Below are 17,546 nucleotides of genomic sequence, written 5' to 3'. Positions count from 1 at the left end.
TCACGCGATCAATATAACCTCGTTTCATTCAATCTCGTAATTAGCGACATATTATGTTGTTCTGTATTCTTTAACTTTGACGACATACTCTTCACGATATGCTCAAATGATGATACGATCTCCTAAATGTAATTCGATAGTACTTGGATAGAAAATATTTTATTAATGTTAAAAGTTCAGCGCAATATGATATTTTTGAAACAGAGATACACAGAATGATCTAGATAAAAGATGTTTTACAATCCCCGTGTAATTTGGTAAAACAAGGTGTCAAATAAATTTTATTACGACATGCGAGAAATATTGATAATTGACATATTGAAAAGCAAAAAATTTTACTTTTGTTTTTTTTATGTAAAAAAGACATCATTTTGACAAGATGAGACAGGATTATGAAAATTTAAAATTGTTGAAATGTCACATGTCCTATCAAGATTATATTTCTCATATATTTTACAAAGTTTTTTACAAAGAAAAGAAAGTTTTCGGTTTATACTTTCAATATCAATTATCAATATTTCTCATAAAAGAGTTGATAAAAATTTTGCCAAAATTTATCTCTTATTTCATCGAAATACGTGGAAACTTTTTTGGATATATGGATAAATAAAAATTAAATAAATATTAATTGTGTAAATATTAAAAAGATTATGAAAGCAGCTCATATGAAATATAAAAAATTTTTTTGCAATGCTTCGATGATCAAACTATAGATCGCAATTCTTCCGTTAATTCTAAAAACAACTTGTATTTAAATATATAATTTCTGATGACATGTTCTTGACACGTTTTCGGAAATCCTGCGACTTGGATTCTTCCTGTGGGATTCATGCGGTCGCGTGAAAACGACACGTCACCCTCCATCCAGCGTGCCTTAGTTCTGATTAACGTGTACATGAGTTCCGTCGCGGGCTTGTGGCAATTTACAGCTAGGATCAGTGTCCTTTAACAGACAATCGTACTACGGTCGCCCCTTAATCCTCGTATATCTCAGCAACTTCGCACGCTCATCCCGTTGTCGTCAGCGTGAGCGTGAGACGACACAGGCCCACTCTAATCAATTAAACGCGCAAGGTAGAACATTAATAACGTGCTCATCTGTCAAATCCTTGATTTTGCATTTTTATAAGAAAAAAAGTCGTTCAAACAATATTTCTCTTTTTCGTCAAAAAAATTGTACGACAAGGTAAACAGCATAAATTGCGCAAATTATATTTAGATTTATCTCTTTCTCTCTATTTTTTTAAATTTCAGGGAAAAACATGCATTTTACATCTCAGTATAAATTTTACAAATTTCCAACCTTATACCTGCATTTTTTAATTGACTTAAAGCATAGCATAAGCCGCGTTATGCGAGACATATGCTTCATGGTAAAGCTTTCTACCATGCTTCTCGCTTATGAGAAGTAATGCAGTCGAAGGATTTTCCAAGAGAGATGAAAGATCACACACACACACACACACACACAGATATAATATCATCGCGCGCAAGTAAGAAAATGAAACGCTATAAATATTGCAACTCATAAAAAATGCGTAGATCTTTGATTATGAGAGAATAAAATGGATAATTTTATAAGTAATATGTCCAATAAAACTTGTACCATATATTTGAAATTTAAATTTTATTCACATGTGCTTAAAAAAATAAATAAAAATATATACATATTATATATATATATATATATATATATATATATATATATATATATATTCTTTTTCGCTGGTATTCTACGATACAAAATTCGAAATTAAATATCAAATATTTAAAAAGTCGTAAAAAAGAGAGCTAATTAATGAAATTAATGTAATGACCGACAGGATCTTTGAAATGCGCGATCAGAAGAGTTTATAATGAGGCCTGCACGGCCATTGCAGAGCACAGTCAGTTGATATTGACTTTAAAGTGATATAGCTTTATATATCTGCGCCGGATAAAAGCCAGTCAACGTTAGCGCAAGAACAGGACTTTTCGATCAGAAGTCGACAGAGCAAAAATGTCGATATGGTTTTATAAAACCAGTAGCATTATGAAGTTCCATCGTGTTTCCATTTACCTTTTCGTTACGATCGCAACATCCTCGAACCATTCCGTTCGTAACGACGAGTGAATTATCAATACCTCGATGCGTTTGTTTATATACATGTGCGTCGCGATTTTTTTTCTATTTGCGATACTTGGATTATTATTATGTTATAACAAATCGTACAAATCTGCGCGATGCAGTCTTTCAAATATAGAACTTATATAAAATAGAACTTTGGCAACGAAGAAGGGGACTCTAAAAGATTGAAATATTTCACGTTCGTGGCGAGGAATAATGAAAACGCACTTCGTACAAGTTATTATTAGCTTTTATCTGGTCTCTCAAAATGTTGAGATAAAGAGAACGTAGAGGAAATATTTAATCATCCTAAGATGTACGGTTATTCGGATTCCGTCTTCTATTGATACTTGAATATTCGCAAAACTCTATAGTTGCTTTAACTAATCTTTCATTTGCCAAATAAGCCAGTGAAAGCTTATCCCCATGTTAAGTTTTCCCCATGATACGTTACGTTACGTGCAGAATGGCTTAAAAATATCAGCACACCTTACGGTAAACGTAAAAATGCAATACCGATCGCAATGACAGTAAACAGGAGTCGGAGCCGCAAGGATTTCTGTAGTATCTGAGGTCGACCGTAAACCGGAAGAGCTTATTGCGTATTCTCTGGGCAAACTAGATTCGCCGTGCAACACATACACACACACAGCTAGGCCGTTGTCGTAAATAAAAAGGTAGAACGTCGGAAGGATATAACAAGTTTCAAAACTCTGATAATACCGGTATTATACTGGAGCGTTGTTTATTACATCTTGAGAAAGCTAGTCAATACATTAATTATATCTTAATATACAACGCAAATTATGATGAAAAATAATAAAAATATTATATTCATAAATATAATTTTTCTTCAATTTCTCGCGCGCGTAATAATTTTTATATGATAAGCAATCGAGGTTGTAGTGAAAAAGAGAGAGAGAGAGAGAAAACTCATTTGTCAAAGTGACTGCCGAGAGAATGCAAATAAATAACAAAATTTTATTCATTATTTATGTCCTGGCAAGCAATTTATTGACAGAAAAAGTTTTAAATAATTAAATGTACAGTTATATAAGTCTATTATATTGAGAAATTGATTGTTACATTGAAGGACAGCAATCACTTAAATTATTTTAGATAAAAGATTTATTTCCCATTTCTCTCAATTTCTTTTATTCGTAAATAAAAAAAAAGTCATTTAATTGTGGAAGATTTCGTTGCGACAAGAATCTGCAGCAAGTGTAATAAATTAAATATTTTGATTTTCATTAATGATATGTTAACTTTCTTGCTTTATATTATGCGAGATATTCCATTTCTGTCAGCGATGACGATCATTTTGGCGATTGAAATAGCTGACAAAGAGTAGAAACTAGGTTACCTGCAGGATGCATCACGTCGGCTAAATCATTGTGTGAAAAGACAAACATATCCTGTTACCCGCTTGATATATCTAGAATTCTACACGAACGCCACATAAAATCGCAATAGCAGCACGTTAAACACTGCACGAAATCGATCATCGATGCGAATTGTAATGGCGAGGCGACCAGCAGGGTTATCAACGCTTCGAATCGCGTGACAGATTTATCAAATCATAAGTTTTGTGTTATTCATTGTCAATCGACGAGAATCGCGATCAATGAGAAAGTTTATTGCTTATAAAAACCGAACAAATGTAGGTTTCTAAAAAGCCGAATCAAGAATTGGAGAAAACAATAGAAAATGCCGATAAATATAGTAAAACTAACTAAAATATCTTTCAAAATAGATTGTTTTTATATTTTTTAGATTATATTTTTTTTCAATGTCGTCACTACATGCTCCAATTAATTCGTAAGAAAGCGAATAAAAATTTCAATTGAATATCAAAAATATTCTCGTGAATACAAAAATGATTAAAAATGCAGCAAAATTAAAAAGAAATAGTATTTAATAAAAAAATTATTCATTAAAGTGAACAAAAAGTTAAATATATACTTCTGGATGTTGGAAAATTATTCCACATCGATATTGTTATGAAAGAGATATCAAAAATTTTATTTTTCCATATATTAAAAAAAAATAAAAATATATTATAAATGTAATACAAATTAAATTTCAATTTTATGAGATTATAATATAAAATGTCAATGTTTTTAAAAAATAAGATATTTTTCAAAATATTATTATAATTTTAAATTTTTATTAATATTATTTCTAGGATGGAGAGAGTGAGGCTGAAAATCAATTATGCCTTTAAATCCGCCGCTGAGGAAGCAGCGGAAGAGGAAGAGGATGATCTGACATACGGCACGCGCAGGATTCCGGCGACTTGAAAATCAAGGGTCGACCACGAAATGCCGCGCCGTAGATGGGGAAGACCGATCCGAGCGGTTGAGGGTGTAGACAGATAGACGGACGGACGGATAGTCGGTGGGTCGGTCCTTTTCGCCCTTTAGCGAGGCACAATAGCCGGTCATTTGAGGGTTCTCGGACCAAGCCGAGAGCCGACACGATCGGCCTCTGTCGAACCCATCCCCGTGAGTAGATAGGTAGATAAGTGGATAGGAACATCGTCGTCCACCACTGAGAGCATCTCGGTGAAGGGGTGAGACGCGTTACTTGAGACTCGAACTACCATCGAACGCAACTATCGAGAATCCGGTTTCGCCTTTCTGTCTGTCTCTCTCTCTTTCTCTCCTCTCATCTCTCCGTACTCTCCGGTGTCTTACCGAGAGTAACCGGACGGATATCTTTGCTCGTAGGGCTGCAAGTTCGTCGTCCTCTTATTTTGCACACACCTTCGGGCAGTGTATCTTGAGCGGCATTGTGATGGAAATTCTCACCGCGCGTATTCACCCGCCAATCATTCGGCCCGAAGAAAAACACTTATCGGGGGTACCTGCCATGTCGGCGGAAGACGAGAGAAAGAGAGAGAGAGAGAGAAAGAAAAAGGGTGAAAGGAAAAGAGAACGACAAAGAAGAATCGCGCCGGATATGTGGTCAAACGAAAATCGAGCGATAACGCTTTTCATCTTGCGTGTCTATTGTGCGTCTCGTCGTCGATACGCGCAATAAGTTTGATAAATTTATTCGTTTCAGGGAATTTTACAAACAATGTAATGGAATGCAAATTAACCTTCTTCGAGTACGATGTTCCGTTCATCCATTGAAGTCTTTGTCGGTTTCAATGTCGGTCGCGAAGACCGAGATTAATAAAATAAAAAGCAATAAAATTTTTACTTTATTGAAATAATAGCGACTACAATGTTTATGAAGAATGTTGCTCCGTCAAATACTGCAGCGCGCGCGCACGAGCTGCATTGGACGGCTGTTCAGACAAAAAGAGAGAGAGAGAGAGAGAACAGAGTAAAATTAAAAGTTAAGTGTATAAAGCTTCAATAAAGCGTTCCGCGAACGTACTGACAGAGGTAAATTGCACCCGACGAAAATCGGGCGACCGCTCTCGCGACTGAGCGAGTATTAATTTATTCGCTTTGAATGCTTCTCAGATGGCGAGTCACGACGATCAAATGAATTTGCCGTTGCGTTTGCAATCGACCGAGCGACGGAAATACGGTATTTTGTATCGGGCAAACGATATCGAGCAATAAAAGCTATTTACATATCGTTGCGCGAATCAAACGTTCTCGGACACACGCTCGACACTCCTATAAACAGCGAATTAAAAAGGATTCCCGGTTCTTTTTCCCTATAATACTTACAAAGTCTAATTCTTTATGACAACGTTCATCAGACAAATATGCATATTTGATTTTATATAAAATTAAAAGCCTCGAGCTCTTTACAATCGTCGCAAAACGGCAAAACATCGACTCTCGGGGAAATCATGTCGCTCGATAAGAGAACGATCGGGCCGAACGTCTACTTTCGATGCCGAACATGAATCCCGAAGGCGTTCTCATAAATTCGGGAAGCCGCTTTTCGCGCCGATTCGCTCCCGATCGCTAAACGCCCAGTGATCCGGACCGGCGTGCTTTATGGAGCGCGCCCGCCGGACGACGATGACGACGACGGACGTACGTGAGGCCCCATATTTCCAGCGGATGTAGAACGATTTCGTGAGTTGGTATCGCAAATGAAATCACGTACTCGCCCGTTGAACGCGGAAACGACCGACTGGGCGAACGATTCCGTATGTTTGCGAGCGCGAATACGATCAAACGAGGAGAAGGCACGTTTATACGAGTTGACAATTTCGAGTCTGACATTGCGCGGCTATATCTACTGAAATATTCCTCGAATGATATAGCAATCCTATCACGATTTTAAATAAATCATAGAGATCGTTTCTTAATAGCTTCTATTTTTCCATTGAGTCTATTTTATGCCAATTATATACATACACAAAATATTAATAACTAATAATAATGCAAAAAAGTCAAAATTATCATGTAATCTATTGTGGCATATAATCGATGCTTTTTTTTCACGATAAATAAAATATACATGACTACAATTTTGTAAATTGAACATATCAAAATTTCGAAAAACGATATTCACAAATTTTTCGGACTTTCGAGATCTCAATAACCACCGACTCGCCCCGTTTATCCAGTATGTTACGTGTGGAGAGCTGACTAGGTAATACATCGTATGAGACGGAAAGAGGAAGGAGAACGAGACGCGCGCGACAATGAAACGACGCGACGTCCGTTGGCCGGGTTCACCTGCGCCCGAGACTAAAATCAATTGTAATCAGCACCGATATATAAATCAAATCGTCCGTAGGGTAGGCAGCGAGCGGAGAATAGAAACGGTAGGAAGAGCGGCAGAGCGGCGCGCTTCCCTTCGAATGATTTGTCGATGGCACGCTTTGCGAACCGTTTCCACGTAGTGTGCTCCTCGTACCATTTGGCGTTCCCATTCGCGTCCCCCCATAACCCCGGATATCATCATCGTCGCGTAACGCGGTCGCTCGACGCGCAAAGAAAAAGGGGGAGCGTACCACCGAGGAAACTTTTGCCATATCGGCGGAAGTTTCAGATCGCTTATAAGGAAATAATGCCTATAACAAGACAAGATGTATCCCGTCAACCCACATTTTCTTCCAATAGCAGAAAGTATTATTGTATTCAGTTATCGGGACGCGGTTGGCCTGCGTAAGCTATCTAGTATTCTTTATCGTTATCCTTTTTTTATATAAATACAAAAATATTAATAGTGTCTTAAAATTTGATTAAAATAAATCGCCATTATTTTCCTATCGCTTATCTTCTTAGAAGAAAATTGAAGAATAATTTGTACATTCGAGTAATCGAAAACGACTCTAAATGACTCTTTAATCGTTATAAATAGTTCTTACTTGCTTCCGATATTTTTTTAGAACCACGTATTAGTCCGGGTAAAGAGCAAAGTTACGACATCGTGGTATCGTTTTTTGCCTTATCTTGCTATCAATTCGTCGATTATCGGTAAACCAGCTTAACCAAAATAACACACTCTCGCGACACGTTTCCTAAATTAATCTTATATAAATTTCAATGCAGCACCATTCTGTCTGAAAATAATGCTTTATAGAGTAAATTCAATTTCCATTAAGAATGACATGAATTTCCTTTATTTGAACTTTTCAATAAAAACAATTTATTTAATTTCACGCTTCTTATTATATCCTGATCGTATAATATTTCTCGACTGTATTTTTATTTTATTTTTAAGCTATGAATATGTCGTTTCACACTTAAAAATTAATTTAATACAATAAAGCATCACTTCTCTCCTATATTATCCAATGTGCATACTACATGTTGACGGCGGTAACGAAATTTTGCACGAACGTAATATTACTTGAAAATTTCATGTCGCGCTGCATTACAAATGTCTATTGTGGCACATATGTTACATGACGTTATGCATTTCACAACGTTCACTTCATTAGAAAAAAAAATATGTATTCTCACAGGCATTCCTATAAAGTCACCGGAGAGCAGTACCGGTGCGCCAATTTAATATCCTCGCGTGCTCAAACGCATACGTTACGCGTCCTTAAATTAGGCTCGCTTATCGCTCACGGACTTCGTACACGAAGATAATACACGGCCGAGAGATTATTCAACTCGGCACGCGGCAACGAACGGAGTTGACAGGAATTTCGCTCCGACGGGGGTTGAATTTCGCCCGCCGAAACAATGCACACAGAGAGAGAGAGAGAGAGAGAGAGAGAACGTCGTGTGTTGTCTGCCGATGTTCCGCCTTCGTCCTTAACGTCGCGCGCATACAACACGTGTCGCGATCGCGTGTGCGCTCGATGCGTGCCGCTGCACCTGTCCGAGGCTGTGTGCGCCGCCTCCCCTCGTCTCCTAGCTCCGCTAATGCAGTTTTCATCGAGGAAGTTACACTGCGCGACGTACGCGAGCAAGAGTAGCGCGGAGTTTCGGGCGGAGATGTCAGGTCCGTACGACGGGAACCGACAGCCACCCTCCGATATTTGAAACAAAACCGAGGCGAACATTCGGACGCAGGTGTCTCTCCCCGTCGAGGATGAATAATTCTATATGAACTTTTCGTTTTCTCTCTTTCCTCTGTCGTTCAACTTTATCCGTGACGCTTATTTTGGTAAGAGAAACATTCGTTTCACCGATAAATTTATTTTTACTTCTCATAGAGAGAGACGCTGTTCTGTGTTTTTTTTTTTTTTTAGTCGACTCGCCGAGATAAAGACGATTTAATTATCTTCCCCTCTGTTCATCAATGATATTTATATATTATATTTGATATTAATAAATTAATGACACTCGTGCAAATTTCTCTGCGGAAAACGAAACACTTCAAAAATTTTACTTACATTAATAATGATCTATCTGAGTAATTTGCTTTGCAATTCATTAATTTTTAAAAATAGGTTAAATTTTATAAAAAAAGAAATATTTTAACATCATATGTTTTAATAATTTTATGTATATACATACGCACCTATTTTAAGAAGAACTTTAATAATTTTGACGTTTAGATAGCTTATAAATATTTTGATAATTTCAAATAGATTTGCTATTCTTTGATAAAAATGTAAGACTTACAACTTATTATTAAATTAATTATATAGTGATAACTAGTCACAAAAGTACATTGTTAAAGATATTATAAAATAGTAATATATTCCTATAATATAGCATAATATTATGAAATCATGAATGTAAAACTATATCATAATCCTACTATTACGAAAGAATCTAATTATAATTTGCGTTTCAATTACATCATACGAATTCAATTAATAAATAAGTTAATAGAAAAGCGAACATAGATAATTTACTAAAATCAACTGAAAAGTACGAACGCGCAGTTGCGCAAATTATGATAATGTAATTATATTGCGCGGTACAATAAAATATAATTATCCACCAGCTATACATCTAATTTCACGTATGATCGTATTAATTACTGCCAATTTCCTGTCTAATTCCGAAATGCACTCGTATAGCGATGGCGCGCGACAATTACGTGCTCGCTTAATTACAGAGGTCCGTCGCCATCGTCGCGACACCGATGGAAAGTCTCTACGCGCGCTACATTCGCGGAGAAAAACCTAAATCCGCGCTATTCATATCCGTGATTTCGTGGTCGGAGTATCGCTAGAGGATATCGCGCGAGGCAGAGCGTATTTTAAGTACCGGGAATAATCCTCCGCCTCCTCGATTCGTCTGCCATATCCTTCCTTTCGGTCCCTATCTCCGCCCTGCCATCATTGTGCGGTCTTATTGTACGTCTTAGCTCGTAAAACCGTAGCGGCTTATAAGCGTAAGCGGAGGGGTAATCCAAGGCGACCACCCGTAATTTAATGACGTTTAATATGCAGCGACAGACTATTATTCTGACCTTTGCACCAGCGCGAAATTATCTCAGCACTTTGAATCGCGACGTTATTACCGGGAGCGAGAAACGGATTCCCCTTCCTTCTTCCTCCCCCTCCCCTACCCCTATCCCTCCCCGCCCCGTCTTTCCCTTCACGCGGTTATTGCACGAAATTTTAAATCACTGTCGAAAAAAATTCTCGCGACGATGAAACATTTGTTCAGATAACACGGCGGCTAATGAAATTACTGACGGGCTAGAAAAATTTCATTACAATTTCTATCGAATCATATTTTGTGCGTATGTATGTGTCCGTGTATGTAATATAAATAAAAAATTTATTGTACAAATTAGAAAGTAAATTCCAGGGATTCGAATGCAAATTCATTCTCAATTCAGGTAGACTCAATTACTTGATGCTGCACACATGCCGTCTTCTCGCATAACAGATTCCAATGTTTTATTGACTGAAATAACAGTCCGATTAACGAGTAACGTATCTGTTGAATTGACGTGAAAACCCATCGAGGTAAAATTTCAGATGATATCTCGTACGTTTCGCCCGAGGCAAAAAGAAAGATTGCAACGCCACAATTTGAATCTTTTTTCAAACAGAGATAAAATATTTCGCGTCTCTCACGCGCGATGAAATTCTGGCTGCATCGCGAAAACGCCATTGTTGTAACGGGATGTCGAGTACACGTCGTCGTTGAACGTTTTCGTCAACGACACCATCGACACGAGAGATCGTCCCCGACTTCCGAGACGACAAGATTCGATGCTCGAGACATCAATCTGGTAAAAAAAGAAAATCACCGTTTTTTTTTTCCTTTTTGTTCTCGCTACTTTTTACCGGTAGCCTCGGAGACGACTTCAAGATTGCGGCTTAGTGTGTCTGGATCATTAATCCATTTAATCACTTCATGCGATCGACAAGCATCGTCCTAGTCGTGTGATTGGCCCATTAAGATCATCATCGCGAGGGCAAATTACGATTAATTTGGAAAAATTGTATTCTAGTGCAATCTTCGAGTGCAAAAATGTAAACTTGCATGTCAAAAACATGTAACATGTAATACAAAATAAGAAATATGTTTCAATGTTACAAAAAATAGTGCCCACAAATATGAGGTTTTTATTACGTTCTCGACTGATAACACTATGTCATTGCTACTGATGCACACGATCGTAAATATAAATGCTTTTGTAAAGAAAGCATTATAATCGCAAGAGAGTCGTCACGCTTTTATCATTCGTTAACGAGGCGCAAAAATGTACAAAATTGAAAATTTTCTATTATCATGATCGCGTATCTTACCGCAGACAGCGTGGAAGACGGCCGTCCCTCTTCATCGAGCTTCACCATAGTTCATTCGACACCTGATGAATAAAATATTAGTTCTCATGCATTATGATAAAAATGTTTAGGCGGCGAGCTCGTTATAGTCGCGTCTCTCGAGTAGTAGTACCTCAATCCAGAGATACAGAGGGTAGAGATAGTAAATGGTTCGTTCAATGGAGTTTCAAAGCAGCATACGGACAAGTGTATTGTCTCTTTGGTATTGTGCAGTCTCGTTCTCGAGAAACATTGAAACTAAATATCCAATCGGCTATCTAATGTTCATCATTACAGCTAAATATCGAGTATCAGTAAATGGAACGATCAAACAGATGGGATTTACGGGTCATCCCTACGCAACGACACGAACACGTACATACACAAATGGGGAGAAGGGGAGGGAAGACGCGCGCATTGACAAGGCACGCACAGATAAGGACGTAATTCATCACATATCTAAACATCGATCAACTAAAGCTAGAGATATACGAATCTTCGATCAAAAAGGAAAAAAAAAGAAAAAAAAAAAAGAAAAAAAAAAGAAGAAAAAAGAGAAGACAAGTCAATCGGTGTCAATCGAGTCGGAGTGGTGATGGCGTCACACACACTGTTTGATACGAAAAATCAATCGATATATATATGTCAATCGGATATACACATATCCATATATATGCGTATACATACAACTTGATACGTGTGAGTCTAAGTACACATATGCAAGGATCGAGTCTGCATGTACGTATGTATAGATATATATGCTACGATTAGTAACGATCAAAGGTGGTGATTGGTGTTAGCATGGTTAATCGAGCGACGATCGAGGCATCAAGAGAATAAAGGAAAAGGTAGAGATAGTGAAAGATAGAGAGATATATATAGATAGATAGATATGTATATGTATATATATATATATATAGAGAGAGAGAGAGATAGATAGATAGATAGATATAGATAGATAGAAGTAATAAGAATACAGGGGAAAGATAGACGAGTATATATTATATGTATGTAAAAGCGAAATCTCTATACGCGTGAGAGAAGAAGAAAGAAAAAGGAGAAGGACTAGGGCTTTTAGAGAAAAAAATCTACTGACTAATCCTAATTGCAAACCAAACAAACGAACCAACCTCCTCGGTAAGGCCTAGCCGAAAATGTTCGCGGGACCCCTGTAACAAAAACATATATAAATCATAAGAAATCATAGAAGAAACAAAAAGAAACAACTACTGAACTTTTAATGAGTGACAGACGTATGTTACAGTAGATATCACATGAGGGCGAGAAGGGTGATGAGAATCGACTATCTCGGGGTGTCAAACGCGTCGATGCGATTTGATCGTCGATATCCCTTCTTTCACGTCGAGTCGCTTGTTGACTATAAATCGGTGTCGATATTTCTCGTATTTTTCTTTCTTTATTCGTCGTATCATAAAGATTCTGCGGTATCTCTCATATATATATATATATTCGTAAAAATAAAAACGATAATAAACAAATCTGTAAAATTCACGAGTGTACGAGAGTAGTCGGCTTTAGAGCGCTTAGGCGCTCGATTCGAGGCGCTGTCACGCGATCGATATGCGCGTATTTGCTAATAATTGCAAATGTTTTTCCGAAACTCCGATCGGGGATCCGAAAACAAAAATATTCCCGTTTGACACCCCTGCAGAGATACGCAGTCTGCTTTATACCTCTTTTTTTTTTCACGGCCGTTGTCAGTGGGGATATGGGGATCGGGATTGCGTGGGAGGTGAAGGATGGGAGACGAGGTGTTGCATTGTGGTGGCCATCGAGCGCGAAATAAAGTTTGCACCCGCTTTTCGTCCGCGATTAGCCGCTATCGAAAGCGCGCTATCGACTGACGAATAGCCGACCGCAAACCGATCGCGTTTAAAACCAGCTCTCTCAAAATCCAACGCTCTCCACGAGTCTTTAATCAGACGCGACAAAAGTGCCGCGGGGAAAAAAAAAAGATGAATTATACGCGGAGGACTAAAGCGTGCCATTACATCATCCACCGTCGATACGCGACGATAAATCCGTTACAGAAAATATTTCAATCCTATAATTTTCAATTTTCAACGCGCAAAAGATATACGGAATAAATATCTCACGAATTGATGTGAAATAGGAAACACACGCAGGTCGCATTTAACGCGTTCTTAGAAACGAAAGCGCGAAATGAAGACGCGGATAATTATTTTAGGATATTAATTCTCCGAGTACGTATCGAGAATGCAACGGGATCTGTGTGTTTGTTTCTATCTATATAGCCTTGCGGATGTTGAATCGATAATCTCCTCCTCTCGGTTTGGCATGCAAAGGCATCGCGCGCCGTTCTAATTACTCTTTCGCGCGTAAAAAAAAAAAAAAAATGTAGTAAACGCGTGATATACTACTCTCTACACGCCGGCGTTTACATACGGTTATATAAAACCGGCTCGTATGCGAACGCAAAATATTGCATAATAAATCGTGTCTTTTATTTCCGAACGTACATCCGGAACCTTTCTTTTTCCTACCGATGCGCGTAAAGCGATCATTACTCGCTTTCTATCAAAGATGAATATCGCTACGTCGAAAGAGAGATATATCTCTTCCTCTCAATATCGATGATTTGCGCATTTATCATATTTCGCGAAAATGAATCTCGTTATTACTTTTGTTTTTTTTTCCTCCCTCATGCGATCCACTAACGCGCCGGTAATACAACAAGTTTCTAATTTACAGGCAGCCGCGATAAGAGACTCCGATAACGGGGGAGAGTACCTTTTACCGTTTCTGTATTATTCGCATTCATTACATTGCGGAACGCGTTCGCCGGAAGATTAAGTTTCTCCGTCCGTTCGCTGCTGCTTTGTTCCACTCGGCATTACGATAGTTCATACAGAGAGAAGCGTATTACTATCGCTACGATGGCGGTAACTTATATACGCGGGCGAAAGTCGATGGATAAATGCCCCATTGTGTAAGTGGTATACCGAGATAACGGCAAAGCGCGCGGATGGAAGCCTTCTCGTCGAAAAATTGAACGTCCGTTACGAGGAGAGAGATGAAGGAGAATTCTCGGCGAGCTCAGCGATTATCTCGAAATTGTTTCTTGATAGCGTGTGACACGAGGTGAGGCAGACATAAATAGAAATAAAATATCAGACAAAAGTCGGGATAAACGTTCGTACACGGTATGACACATGGTTTGTAAAGCTGTGAAAAAGTACGTTAAGGACAGATTACGCGCGTGTCTTCAAAAGGAAATTACCGAGATCGAGTCACTCGCGATAAGAAAAGTGGCTGTTGCTAAAAAGCTTAACGCAACGTTGTCGTCGAAAATGATCTCGCTGCAAACTGGTTATACGGCATGATAAATAGGAAAAAATTGCTAAGTGCGATCTCCCAAGGGAAACGCGTATATATCTCGCGGAGAATAAATCAGGCTCAAGATTTTAGACGTCGGCGATAAATACGTGCGCACAGCTGGTTACAACTGCGCGACGATCGATACTTCTTACGCTCCCCCGGTAGTACACGGACTTCACTGAATGTTACGAGAACAGCTGTGCGTGCGCGAACATCTTAAACTCGGAAGTCTTACCTGCGTTTAAAGACACAGTGTACATACACGCGCGCCCGCGCACACACACACACACACACACAAACGTTTTCATTACACATGTCGAATTTCTAATTATGACGAATATATTTTTCGAAATAAAAATAAGGCAAGACATTAGAGATATTGATGTAAACAGAAAAAAAAAACAAGAAACGGAAAACGAATCTGATTACCGATCGACGCGTGACGATCGCCAACAAAAGTTAATCAAGAATCTTGCCGGACACAGTTGGCAGTGATTACGTGGAAAGTGGAAAGTTCCGGTCACAAGGGAGGTTCTGGCGCGCACACACAACATAATCTCGGGAATTCTACTACGGGAGTAAAGTGCGGTGACGATGGGGTAGATGGGCGGAAGTTGGTGTTAACGGAGGTTGCAGCGAAGGTTGCGGGAGATTCTAAATGTGCGGCGTTCCCGTGTCCGCGCTGTGTGTTACATATGTAGTTAGCAAGTGTACGTGAAGAGACACAGGCGTGACCGAAAGTCTCATAACACTTGGAAACAGGTGGCGTACTCTCGTACTCTCGTCTTATTGCCTCGACTAGTTCGTGCCAGAGGCAGAGAGAAAGAAAAAGAGAGAGAGATACGGGATAAGGAAGAAGAGAGAGAGAGAGAGAGAGAGAGAGAGAAGTTGATTCTCACAAAAGTAGGAAAAAGGACGAGAAGCGAAAAAGGCGCGCGACGAGTTGGCGGACAAACGAGAAAAAAAACCAATTCCATGTTAACCGAGTGGAGATGCTTGGTGGCGAAGGTAAGACGGGATGTACACAATAGACACATTTTGACTGTGATCTCACTCTCTCTCTCTCTCTTCCTTCGTCGCGCTCCAAAGTTAAGAACCGAACGCATATAAAAATCGCATTGCGGGGAAAGAATTATTCCTTATATTAGAAGCTTAATTGAAGAAACGTACCTAACAATCAGCCTGTGATTACCTGTGTAACTTTGTAAGTGATAATAAATAAGTAGAAAAAGAAAGTAAACTCGAAATGTTGAAATGCTTGCGTTAATACATTCAGACATGCCAAAGCTGTCGGGTCTGCGACAAACGTAACTTTCTATAAATTATATTATTAAAAATTCCATGTTGAGTGTTAATTGCGTGATGACAGAACGTCCAGGCAAGTTATTTGTGTAACAGCTATTCGTTCGCAAATACTAGTCTATCAAAAATTAAACAAACGGAAAAAATATGCAATAATTATCGTAAAACTTTAATTATCTATGTGATCATAATCATCGCTCGTCCGCTTGGCAGCCTTTCAATAAGGTTTCGCCAAGAAATCAAAAGATGGTGAAATTAAATCGATAAACCGAGATACATGTAAACGTAAAAAAATATCATTCTTTTTTTACGGCAGACACATGCCGGCACTAATATATCTTTGACCACTTAAATTCAGTGAAACAATATCGGTATACACGATCAGACATTGAATGCGACGTCTAATAAGCGCCTTTTTTGCACGAATCAGTTTCAGATTGCATCGCTGTGCACTTGAGACGGCTCACCGTCTGAAAGTTCTCTCATTTATATAGCCTTCTACTTTCAAACAATTTTCCGCAGACAGACGTAGCATCACTGAAAATTGCTTCGTGCGAAAAGAGTCTACACGACTGCGCTTTATACAACTACGCCCTATATACCACGAAGCTACTTCGCAGTTTGTCGCTTTACGCCATTACATTTTGCTCTCCTGTTCGCAATTTTATTTTTGAGCAAACAAAAATCGTGTACAAGCCGAATGTACAAAGCGCAATGCGACAAAGTGTAAAATCGTCCGCGAAATAAATATTGATCTGGATATGAAATAAGAAAAACAGCTTGTACGCGCTATATATTAATGGCTATGATACAATTAGATGGCTATCAATTACTATGAAAAATCGAAAGAGGTATTAAATTAAATAATAATGTAGAAAACGCAAGAAAATCAAAATACATACATATCGCCCCGAATAAAATTGATCAAAATGATGTATCTCGTAATTTCACGTTCCACAAATACATCTAACGATATCATGCTTCGGGTAAACGAAACGCAGGCAATCATTCCATTTCTTTGAGAAAGAATACAACGACAATAACAACAACAACAACAACACATGCAAAATTACAGTGAGAAACAATCACGTGATGCAGATGCCCAAAAATAAATCGTCCCTCCCAAAGAGTCATCTCTTCGCGAAGAAACATCGATATACACACGTGCAAGTCGCATCATCTGACACTGCATGCAAACGTATTTATGAAAGTACGTGTGCTCTCTACCGGTCGTAAGGAAGCGTCGCACGGCTAGTAGTAGCTGTGAAACGTCGAACGCTGCGCGTCTCGGCCTCGAGAGTGTCTCGCATCTGCTCTACGCACATTGTCGGCGTCGTAGGTGATTGTTTTCGCGTCGAGTCTCTCTCACCCAGGGGACAGACATCCTCGAAGCAGACATCCAGCGTGATCCGATTAAAAAACGCCAACGTAATTCCATAATTCGATCGCGTTACATTCGCCAAACTGTTTCGCTCCTCGCAGGGCGGGGGATCGACGAAGGTGTCGATACCGCAAGCGATGCCGTGTCTGGGCCCTCTTGCTTGGCAAGTTCGATAATTTCCAACCTTTTGCCCCGACTCGCACTTGGGCGCAACTTTGATCAATGATAGAGTCGCGGCGAACTCACTTCTCTCGCGTCACTTTTCTCATGCGTTACTTGCT

General features: G+C 38.9%; 1 protein-coding gene and 1 long non-coding RNA gene across 4 annotated transcripts in view; one reads left to right on the top strand and one right to left on the bottom strand.

The window, feature by feature from the left end:
- The window catches only part of LOC126848476 (uncharacterized), a 105,125-nt gene extending 98,599 nt beyond the window's left edge, over positions 1–6,526 (top strand). Inside the window, exon 3 of the long non-coding RNA XR_007687261.1 lies at positions 4,293–6,526. This is a non-coding gene — a long non-coding RNA (uncharacterized LOC126848476). The remainder of the gene's footprint in view (positions 1–4,292) is intronic.
- Positions 1–17,546, bottom strand: part of LOC126848447 (synaptogenesis protein syg-2-like) — a 266,232-nt gene that overhangs the window by 214,597 nt on the left and 34,089 nt on the right. For 2 of the 3 annotated variants that reach the window (XM_050589369.1, XM_050589370.1), the window contains exon 3: positions 12,353–12,391. The exons of the other annotated variant lie outside the window; for it this stretch is intronic. In XM_050589369.1, coding sequence (XP_050445326.1) covers positions 12,353–12,391 — 39 coding nt within the window. The remainder of the gene's footprint in view (positions 1–12,352; positions 12,392–17,546) is intronic. 3 annotated transcript variants of the gene reach the window in all.

The sequence above is a fragment of the Cataglyphis hispanica genome, chromosome 3, assembly GCF_021464435.1.
Source record: "Cataglyphis hispanica isolate Lineage 1 chromosome 3, ULB_Chis1_1.0, whole genome shotgun sequence".
NCBI classification, from domain to species: domain Eukaryota; kingdom Metazoa; phylum Arthropoda; class Insecta; order Hymenoptera; family Formicidae; genus Cataglyphis; species Cataglyphis hispanica.
The sequence above is the reverse complement of the archived record's forward strand: the minus strand, read 5'-3'. Positions and strand labels throughout refer to the sequence as shown.